General features: G+C 35.7%; 1 protein-coding gene across 6 annotated transcripts; it reads left to right on the top strand.

Annotated features, from left to right (window-relative positions):
- Nucleotides 1–937: 937 nt before the first annotated feature.
- On the top strand, nucleotides 938–10,847 carry LOC104600849 (transcription factor EMB1444-like). 6 transcript variants are annotated; one of them, XM_019198345.2, is made up of 11 exons: nucleotides 938–1,853; nucleotides 3,458–3,628; nucleotides 3,847–3,931; nucleotides 4,067–4,108; nucleotides 5,248–5,307; nucleotides 5,713–5,832; nucleotides 5,906–7,114; nucleotides 7,216–7,317; nucleotides 7,967–8,107; nucleotides 8,192–8,317; nucleotides 10,240–10,847. In XM_019198345.2, the coding sequence occupies exons 1-11, from the start codon at nucleotides 1,759–1,761 to the stop codon at nucleotides 10,243–10,245; spliced, it is 2,157 nt and encodes a 718-aa protein (XP_019053890.1). In that variant the 5' UTR covers nucleotides 938–1,758; the 3' UTR covers nucleotides 10,246–10,847. The 6 variants fall into 6 exon arrangements, 5 of the variants coding, with proteins under 5 accessions (XP_019053890.1, XP_019053888.1, XP_019053889.1 ...); XM_019198343.2 differs by having other exon boundaries at nucleotides 10,151–10,847; XM_019198344.2 differs by having other exon boundaries at nucleotides 10,140–10,847.
- The last annotated feature ends 419 nt before the right edge of the window (nucleotides 10,848–11,266 follow it).

Raw genomic sequence — 11,266 nt, 5'->3', positions numbered from 1 at the left:
AGAGACAACCTTTCACTAAGACATCATCTTGTTGGCCATTAATATTGGCATTTCCATCAGACCTTAATTAGCTCACCCATGCTCCAGAAAGAACCATGAAACCCTAACTCTCTCTCTCTCTCTCTCTCTCTCTTACAATGGAGATATTGTTAATGGTGCCACATATAGTAAATGTATAGTACTGGATATATTGGTTGTTCTAGAGTTGTTACTGATGAAAAAAAAGTGGCTATTAGCTAGGCATACACTTCCAACCATATTTTTTAAATAGGTACATGTATGTTATGTGTTTTATACGTATATATATTTTTTTAGATTTTGATTAAAATTTTTTAAGTTAACCCTAAATTATTCAAATATGTAAAAATGATATATAAATGGTATAGGTTTTAAAAATATGGTTACTTTTAAATATATTTTAATCATTTGAAAAAGTTTAAAAATGCAAATTATATACAGGGATTAACCAACAACCTAATAACTTAAGCTTTTGAATTAAATATGATATCCCTACTCTTCTATATAACGGTATAAACCCCAATGTTAGCAATATCCATCATGCATATCCTCACAATATTTATATATCTTTTTTTTAACTAATCCTTTCGCCTTTTCCCTCTGTCCCGTCTAATTTGTTAACATATTTTTCAATATTCTTTAAAAAAATTTCAATACTCTTGAAATATGGTCCTTTATTATGGTTTTTAGTTTTTATCAACAGCCAATACAAGTGTAACGGTAATAACGAAATATGTCCTTGAAGTTGCGAAATTTGTCCATTCTTTTAGAGGGAGAGAAAGCGATGGCGTATAAACATCGAGAGTTGTATAGAGTAAAGGTAACAACGAAAAAGAAAATTTTGAAAACGTATACATATCGAGAGTGGTATAGAGTAACAGGAGCAACTTCTCTATATAAACTATGAAGCCTTTCATCAACTCCAACGCCAAACTCAAATCTTTTGCTCTTTTCTTTCTTTCTTCTCAAGCTTGAATTCTCTATAATATAATTAAGCTGAGCGCAATAGTTTTGTATAGAAATGGCTGCAACTGCATTGCAAATGCAGACGCAGTTCATGAATCTGAAATGCTGAACGGTTCTTTAGAAAGTGCTCCCGCCAAAGTTTGGTCTAGCAGTTGCAAACAAGTTCTGATTTGTTCTTCTAGAAGCTAGAGATCAAACCTCGATCTTGTGGTGAAGAGGAAACGTTTGCTGTTGAAGTCGTGGACCCGAAAAGTTGAAAGGCAGCAACATGGTCTTGTCTCTCAAGTCTACGACTTATTTTTCTTTGGCGAATTCAATCTGCTTAAAGCTTTTTCTTCGAGCACCATTTTCGTTTTCTTGAAGGTAGAGAGTCAGTTGGCCTACTTAAACGAAGCTCCAAGAAGAAACCCTGAAATTCATGGCTAAATGTTCCAACAGAGTGAATTGCATAGAGATTTTCGTCACGATCTTACTAACTTGATTTTCTAGTGATTGTTAATTAGATTCCCAATATTTTAAATTCGTTTGAGTCTTGGGAATCTTTAGTGAGGGGTTATCGAGAGAGAGAGAGAGAGAGAGGGGGGGGGGATGGACCACTTGCTGCTTTCTACAGTCGGACCACCCGTAAAATAGCGAGCTGGTTTGCGAAGGAAACAGGGGGGAAGAGGTTCTTACAAAGGCAGTTAAAGAGCTGAAGCTCAGAAACTTTAGAGGGTTATTGAGGATTAACCCTGGGAAGTTAGTAGGGGTGTTAGAGCTTTGATCAGCGAAAAGATGGATTCTCACTTGCAGCGAACTCTCAGAAATCTTTGTTTCAAGACAGAATGGAAATACGCCATCTTTTGGAAGCTTATACCTGGAGTTCGCACGTAAGTTTTCTTTTCTTTTCCTTTCCTTTCCTTTTTTTTTTTGTTTTTTGTTTTAATTTTCTCACTAAATAATCATGACCCCGTATAAGTGCGGGGTCAGTATTCTGATTTTTTTTTTATTTATGTATTTTGATAAATTTTGTTTAATAAATGTAGGTTATTAATTTATTTGATTTTTTATGTATAGATTTTTTTAACTTAAAAGATTAAGTCAATTTTTATTTCTAAATAATAACCCACTTTATATATACTATATCATTTGAAATGAGTTTTTTTTTGTGTTTTTTTTTCATTTTTAGTGGAATTAACTACCACTAAAGTAGAAAAAGGTAAGGAAACCTTTACATATCTTGTATAGATTTTCTTACCTTTCCCTACATTTTCCTTCAAACCAAACATAATTGTTTTGAGAGTGGAGGTACGTAAAGAAGAAGAAAGTTTTTGTTTGAGAATGAAAATAACCACTTTTCTTGAGGAAATAAGATGCCACTTATACAAGGGAAAAGCCAAATCCCCATTACAACCATACAAAGACCTTACAAAGTGAGTCAGTTGGCGCCTTCTTTACTTTACCCGTTTGCCAATGTCTTTGCATTATTGTCGGCCATAAAGACCTGAATGAAAATTACAAGACTAGGGTTAGGGTGGCTTTTGGGTGCATAAGAACAACAAACGTAGTGGGGTTTGTTCGTGATAATCACAATCTTGCAAGGCTGTGTTGTGTGTTGTGTTTCTTTGAGTAGTTTTTTTTTATTTCTTTCCTTGTTGCATCTGCTGAACTGCCTTGGGGTCTAGAAAGAAGTGTCAACTTGTTGGTTGAATAGAAATGGGTCCAACTGTCCTAGTCGACTCAGTTTGCAGGAGTAGTTCATTCAGCATGTGTGGTAATTAGACCTGTTCATGGGCCAAGCCGGGCTGGGCTTTTACTCATCATTAATGGAAATATGTTAGGCCCGAGCCCAAAGCCCGACCTAATAAAAAAAATTACAATTTTTCCTATTCAAATTAGAATTAAAAATTCAAATGGTTTTTTTTCCTATTTAAATGAACAATGGGCCTACAAGATGATTTTTTTCCTTTTCTTTTACGTTTTAAAACATAGTTTTACATTCTTAAATTAAAAAATTTATTCAAATGGACATATAATCACATAACCCATTTTAAGTCTAATTTTAGGTCGGGTCGGGCCGGGCTATTTTGACAAAACTCGAGCCCGGCTCGAATTTATTGCGGGCCGGGCTTTTTGGCCCGAGTTTAAGCCCACGGGCCTATAAACATATTCAAGCCCGTCTGGGGGCCGGGCCGGTCCATGAACAGGTCTAGTGGGAACTAAGTTTCACTTGGAGAATGTAAATAATCAGAAACCATTCCCAGTTTAACTCTTTAAGTATTTCAAGATTGGCCAAGGCAAATTTCTAAACATAATTAACCAATTGCTATGTTGAAAGGATAAACATCGCTTATTAGAAATTCAAATTGTCTGAGGATAAACATCACTAGTGCTAGTGCATTTTAACTATATCAAATTAGTTATCACATACTGGTCTGAAGTTAATTTGTTTCCTTCTTTAATTTGGTTTTCTGGGCATTTATCTTAATTTCAGGATGTTGATTTTGGAGGGTGCTTATTATGATCACAACGAGCTACCTGATCCTTCAGAGAATATGTGCTCTAGAGATACTCTTATGAGCATGAATGATGGATACCACCTGCAAGACCTGATTGAATTAGCCCTGGCAAAGATGTCACATCTTGTATATTCTCTAGGAGAAGGGTATGATATCTAGAACTCATGATATGAGTATCCTTGAAAGGTTTTATGATGGAAATCAACTGGTATAAAGTAAATCCAATTTATGAATTTTTATGCTCTTGCTTTTGTACTGTTGTATCACTCTCATTCTGTTTTTGGTTCTGTTATTCAAATCTATATCTATCAGAATAAATAGCATATTTGGTTGTTTTATATTCATTTATTTCTTTCTTGAGCAGGATTATAGGTCAAGTGGCACTTACTGGAAAGCATCACTGGATATTTTCAGATATTTATGCATCTAGTTCTTGGCTATCCTCTGAGGTGAGGGAGTTCCTTTCTGAGCATATAATAAAGGTTTCAGGTGTATTTTAATTTCCATCATAAACTGATGGTATTTATAGTTCTTTATACATTATTCTATCACTATTCTTATTTCTTCATTTTTGTATTCCCCAGTACTGTGATGGGTGGCAAATTCAATTTGCAGCTGGCATTAGGGTATGTTTTCTATCTCTTTTCTTTTAACATTTGACTCATATAATCATATTCTTATATGATAGTATAGATAAACAGACAGTTTGATCATCACAAGTTTCATTGAAACTTCAATTCACCACCACCAATGATGCCAGTACCTCACATTTTTTTTTTGTGATAACGGTAAGGTAATTTATCCAAAGAAGAGAAAAATAAAGCACACAAGTTGTATATATAGGAAGGGAGGCAAGACAGTACTGCCTCTAAAAGAGAACCAAAAAATAAACAGAACCAACTCCAGGCACAACAAAGGTGGAGCTGCAGAACAGACCACGCACAACACTAAACAAAGCCAAACCCCACAAAAGGACTAGACCCAATCCAAGCCAAACCGGGCCTAGGCCCAACTAAAACGAAGCTCCCAAAAACTACAGAAAAGCTAGACAGAAGACAAGAAACAGCACATCTTCCAGACGAAATTAGCCTAGTACCTCACAATTCCTACATGTTAGTTGATTAGATATACGTGTGTAGTTTGGATTAGCATGCCAATAGTAACCCTTTTCATCATGGAAGAAAGAGCTAAAATTAGATTATGGAAATCCAGACCCATCAATGGGGGTTGAATATAACATATCTCATGTTACTAACAACAACTTGAACCATCTAATGAATTTGGTTCTTCTGAGTGGTAACAAAATATAAATGGATGAGGATCCAAAATAAATATGGCAAAATGCATTAATTCTCAGGAGGATGGAACTATTCATACTGCACGATTTTTCTAGGCATGGAGGTGGTATTGGTGTTACAATTGGGTATTTATGTCCACATATGTAGGACTCAAATCATTAATGTTTTGGCTGTCAATATGAAATGGCTGAATTCAATGGTTAGAAATTCCCCATATTTTTTTTTTAACTTGGGGGAATGGCTGATCCAGGGGGTGTCCAACAATTGATACTAAAGATTGGTTTCTGCAAGATTGATGCAGAACCTAGGCATCTCCTTGTGTGTTTAGGATTCGGTGAGTTAAATATCACCCATGCACTGTATGCAGTATTCTTTATTCTACATCTCTGTAAGTCGCATTATTTCAATAAATTCTTCTTAAATTTGTTTTGTTGGTAAATAAAAGGGATTTCCTTCCTGTTGTGCAGACCATTGCTGCTGTAGCTGTTGTTCCACATGGAGTGATACAACTTGGATCTTTAAATATAGTAAGAAAATTGTTAAGTTTTACTTGCATTAGTATTTCTGAGTATGTCATTGATTATAAACCAGTATTTAAAAGGCAATGGCATGAGTTAAGGTGCTAGAACCACATAGGTGCATCAGGTGTAAAGATGCGAGCTTAAGTCTCTTAAGCCGGCATTGTTTTAGAAGAAAACATAGAGTGCATATAAAATTAGAGATGTAAAAAGTACTATATATTTATATGAGAAATTGTATATAAAACATATATGCACCAACTTATATCACCACTTCACAAGTGATACTTCAGTTCTTTCTAAATCCTTTTTTTCCATCTCATGAATTTGTTTTACATGCAAATTATAAACTCATGTATTTTTCTCAAACCTACTATTGCATTCTCATTGCTCCTTTACTTGTGTGAGGATCAGGTCAATGAGGACTTGAAGTTAGTAAACCATATCAAGGATGTATTTTCTTCACTTCAAAATTTCTCTATGGAATTTGTGTCCAATCAAATGCAAAATATAAAGATGATCACCTTATGTCCAGTAAGTTTCCTCTGTTTTATTTTGAAAATTTTGTTCTTGTATATATAAGCATCTGATATGAATGTCTTTCCAGTCAGAGGTATCAGCAAAAAGTTCAGATTTAGGTATCGTAAATCAGTGGCTAGACAGAGTAGATAAAGACAAGAGCAACAGAAGCCCAGATTTTCAGTCTAACCATTTGCCATCTATTGGAAGGCATAATAACTTCCATCATGTTGTTGTTCCACTGCCTGATCTTAATGGGAACAAGGAAGTTAACACAGTTGAACACATAGAGGTTGAATCTCCCACATTGAGCAGTGATGAGAGAGCTCAGTTTCTTTATGCAAGGTCTAGAATCTTTAGTTTGGAGAACCAAAAAGAGATACATATGCAACTGCTCGAGTGCAAAAAGTGCAGAGAGGGAACTAATTGCTGGAAGGATTTTGTTTGCCAAATAGAAAAAGATGCACCAGAGTTGCAGAATTTACTCAAAGAGAATGCAATAATAAATACTATGAATCCCTTAACCAAGTATGGAGAAGATTGCCCCTTCTTGCATCCAAATCTCTTTAACCCTGCATCATCATATACAGAAATGTGCATCGGAGTCTATCTTCAGAATGAGGGGCTTCACTTTCCTGGACCATCAGAAGGCTTGGAGCAGAACACGGACTTCAGAGCTGAGATCAATTGCATGGACACTGACAACAATTCACTTAGGCTCTCTACTGTCTGTGAGCTGGATGAAGCCCTTGGACCGGCTTTTAGGAGAGAGCAATGGTGTTCTCCTCGGAATGAGGTTGAGGGGGAAGAAACTGGAATACCCGTTCAGTTCCAGGAGGGTATGGGCAATAGCCAGTTTATACTAGAGAATGGATCAGAGAATCTTCTAGAAGCAGTTGTAGCAAATGCTTGGCAAGGTACTGACATTGTTAAGATTGAGTTCTGTAAGTCAGAAGATTCACTAGGACCAACAGAAAAAATAACAGAGTTGTGTTCCCATATTGAGAATACTCATAATTCAGGTGGACTAGCTGAATCCTCTCACGAGAAGGATTCACTTTGCAGCTTGGCATGTACACGGAATTCAACAGAATCAACTGTTGTAACGACTCAAAGGGAATTATCATTAACAAAATTCAGTAAATGCAGCCAGAAAATGGAGAGGAGTGTAGAACAACCAAAAGTCAATAAAAATAAGGCTATACATGGTCAAATTTGTAGGCCTAGGCCAAGGGACAGACAACTGATCCAGGATCGTGTTAAGGAGCTGAGAGAGCTTGTGCCTAATGGGCCCAAGGTAAGTATTCCATGGCTAGTATCAAATTGAGTTTTTGATAAATGAGGCTTGCAAATGATTCTCATTCTCATGAAACTGAAAAACAAGAAATGGTTGCACAGTGCAGTATTGATACACTGCTGGAGCGTACAATCAAGCACATTCTCTTTCTTCAGAGTGTCACTAAACATGCTGACAAGCTAAGGAAATGTGCTCAGTCAAAGGTAAGCATTTCTATTTACTCCATTCCCCTCTGGTTCAGTTGTTGAACTGAATATGGCTATTGTTTGGTGTTTGAGGAACCTGTTAATAGAAATAGTTAACATCACTTGGGAAAAGAAAAACATAATTGGAAATAAATTTTCTCTATTGGTGTGGTAAATTATAATCGTGGCCATTTATCTCTTTGTGTTTGCCTGGATTGGGTCCATTCTTGATTTTTAGTTTTCCAAACCTAATTATTTGACATCCTGAGTATGTTCCACAAAACTTTTGATTACTGCTATTTCTAGGTACTCAAAATAGGGGCAATTACTAATTGTGTAGTTTCCAATCATCAACAAAAAATGACAATTCAGGATTCATGTTCATTTAGAGTTTGGAAAAAGGTTTAATTCCAGCTTCCAACCTGACACAACCCTCCTTTGTCTAGGCTTGTGACCAATGGTGTAAGACAAGTTCACACTGGTACAATAAATTACACAGTTTCCAATATTGCATGGCTTATATTATTGAATCTCTAATCTTATAATCTAAGACATCATCTATTAGCTCATAATTCACATTCATTGTAGCTTGCACTAGGAAAAGAAACTTTTAATTTTATTTGTAATTGTCTGCAATGGAACTAACATCTTATTTCTCAATCTGTAGTTGCAGTGCAAGAGAATGGATCTACTAGGATCCTATAATCATGAGTACAATTCAAGTTGCAATCTAGAAGTAGGAATCCAGATAAAAACTTGTCCAATAATAGTGGAGAATCTTAACATGAATGGACAAATGCTTATTGAGGTTTGTACTTGTCAAATATAAATAAATTTCCCAGTATTTTCCATTTTTTTCTCTAATACAAAGTATTCTGGACAAACTCTGTAGATTTTGTGTGAGGAAAACAACCATTTTCTTGAGATAGCTGCGGCTATTAGAAGCTTGGGTCTAACAATATTGAAAGGTTTAATGGAAGCTCATGATGAAAAGACGAGTGCATGCTTTGTTGTTGAGGTATAATTCTGATTGCATATCAACTCCTAGATTTCTCAGAGCTTGAGGAAATCTCTCTCTAAGGGGTTCATTGGAAACCACATGGAGTGAAATGATTTATTTTCTTTTTCAAGCATTTGAGTTCATAGGTTAGTTATAAAGAAATATAAGAATACTATTAAAAATAGAAACTAAATCATTTGAAGATTTCAAGAAATAAAATCATTGTACAACATTCCGGAAATGCCCATCTTCCTTTTTCTTTTTTTCCTTTTATTTTTGGTATCTATAATAGAGGCCATTTCTTGGTGAAATGGTAAAATCTTGGACCTGAGAAGAATGGCAACATGGGTTTGAGTTTGTGAGTTGCCAATTCATGAAAACAATGGCAAAGGCTAGGTCCAAATCCAATCCACCACTCCCAAGATCCCAGACAGCCAGGGCCAGTATTGGTTAATGGTCGTTTATTTTTGTCAGATATATCTCCATTTTGGATGACGAAAACATTAGTTCAAATGTTATTATAATAAAAATGAATTGATTTTCATTACATATAAAAGAATGGTGAAACAGGATTTATGTATCCAACTCCATATAAGACTTAGATGATGATGGTTTTCTTTACATAAAAACCTGCTAGTATTTTCTTTACCCTGCCTAGAGCTGATTTGTTTATTCAGATTACAGAAAACATGATGGGTCAGGCAATAATAACCAGTGCATAGGTAGAATTTATCCTCACACTAAGCCCTAAGTGTATGAACAAAAGAGAAACAAAAGGGTCATCATCTATTAACAACCATCCAAGAGAGGCAGGTGACACCATAGTGAGGGACACTAGTAGGACACCTCTTCCCTTCTCTACTGTGGATGTATGTTTTTGGAATGAAACTTCCCCCATAAGTAGAGGGTGGCAAGAGGAATAGGGGGACACCCTCTGGACTTCTCGTATCTTTCCACATTGAAGATTCCTGTGCTGTTTGGAGACATATTGGGGTACTACACACACATAGACATATTTGTGTATGGGGATCATTGTTTAGTTTGATGGTAACCTCGAAAAAACAAGTATTAGAACATGGCTTGAGTACAAAGCAGTTAATTTGTGCAAAAAAAAGACAGGTTAGATCTGTATGCAGTCCATCACTCCCAAGATCTGTATTCTATTCTCCATCAAACAAGTTCAGTGAAGGATTAGCATATTCACCCAGATGGTAAACATCAGTGAATGTGATAATCCTTCACTGGATTTGTTTATCCAACCCAATTAATAGGATACATAATTAGAGGGTATTGTAGTAACTTAACATTTAAGTTGGTTATCTTCACCAAGGTACAAATTAGTTACAAATCATCCTATTTTTACATGCACGTTTTCCCTCTGTAAATTGTATATTACTATCTAACTAGGAAAAGATAAAGGGCAATAGATTAGACTGTTAATTTGGACAAGAATATTCTCCTATGAAGTAGTGAAAGTCACCGGGTTGATAAAACACAATAAACATGCATACTTCATACTTTAACCTGTTCGGATTAGGTTCAATCTCATCAGGATCAGGGTGGCTTTAACCTGTTTCCATCCCCAAAATCAATTGGTTGGCATTATACACAAAAGACAAATTGGGCAATCCTATTGTTGCATGCATGGATTTTTCCTAAATATCATCAATGATTAGTTTATCCATTCAAGTTTTAGATCTTAATCAGATGGTTAAATCATCTGTTCTATATAATGTTTAAGCCATCTCTTAGCTACAGATGGGTCACCAATCGAATGGTGAGCTTCTTGCCTAGTGCCTGTAATTTTCTATTATTTTATTTTACAGATCTTGAGTTTCAGAACCATTGCAGGGACAGAGTAATAGAGGAATGCATAGGATGGATATCTTGTGGTCACTCATGCAGTTGTTGCAACTGAAAACAATCATTTGATGCTACAGAGTTAGCCAACCTGAGGTGATGGTGGAAGTGGAGTTTGTAACTACTGTGAGGCAACCTTGTTGGCGCACAACTACTGAAGAACAAGATGGAATGGTGGAACAGGATTCATGTAGCCAACACGATATAGTTGGAACATGACTTAGATAATGATCATAATGATGATAATAACCCTTACTGGTGCACAATTCACATTTCTAGAAAATTAGCATGTTTGATGATGTACCCAGGTGAGCTAGCTTTGATGGAGTGAAAAGTATATCATTTTTGTAGGGCAATCAATGTAGTGCCTAGATATAGATCTTGAATTTGATAAGCATTTTAGGGGAATTGTAGCAAAATCATGCGTAGGATGGATATCTTATGATCTCTTATGTTGTTGCAACCATCCAATGCTCATTTAGGAAATAATCTGAGGTGATGGAGGTTGAAGTTCAGTTGTATATACTGCAAGGCACCTTAATAGGTGCACAATTGACATTTCCATAGCATTTATCTTGTTTCTGTATATGCTTCACTTTACTTTTAATTTCCTTTAAGTTTTAAGAACATAGTTTCTTTTGTTCCGTTAATTTTGTGAAAAATAGCAGCTATAGTCCAGTCTTTTCTGTCACGACGACTATGATACCCACCCTCTTTTTGAAGCTCAAACATAAAATTGGAGGGGACAAGCAGGGTGCACGTTAGGTCCACTTATAATATTAACATCACATTCCAGTTATGTGGGTTTGCTCCCACACCTCCCTTTTTCAGTGGAGTGACAAGTGACCATCTCAGTTACTAGGTCATCACCATACTAATTTCCTTCCTACGCACTATAACCAGTTCCAGGTTTTCTCTGCATTAGTTCAAAGACAGGGTGAATCAAGAATATAAAATAAATGTAACTACTTGCTATATTAGTATTATTTACCAAAAGCAGATGAGTTGAGTTCGTGAACAAGTTAGTTACTCGTGTATTTCCAATACCAAATTAATGAATATGACCAATGAACTTCTTGAATTTAGAAAATCCACATTCTAAATTTA

The sequence above is a fragment of the Nelumbo nucifera genome, chromosome 3 (genome assembly GCF_055504915.1).
Source record: "Nelumbo nucifera cultivar China Antique chromosome 3, China Antique-T2T, whole genome shotgun sequence".
Classification (NCBI taxonomy): domain Eukaryota; kingdom Viridiplantae; phylum Streptophyta; class Magnoliopsida; order Proteales; family Nelumbonaceae; genus Nelumbo; species Nelumbo nucifera.
This window is presented reverse-complemented; position numbering and strand designations above follow the sequence as displayed.

Bases quoted from the DNA above. Each gene is read 5' to 3' on its own strand.
- LOC104600849 (XM_019198343.2), top strand. From the start codon at position 1,759: ATGGATTCTCACTTGCAGCGAACTCTCAGAAATCTTTGTTTCAAGACA. The intron at 1,854-3,457 runs GTAAGTTTTCTT...TCTTAATTTCAG, and splicing joins CTTATACCTGGAGTTCGCAC to GATGTTGATTTTGGAGGGTG. The intron at 3,629-3,846 runs GTATGATATCTA...TTTCTTGAGCAG, and splicing joins GTATATTCTCTAGGAGAAGG to GATTATAGGTCAAGTGGCAC.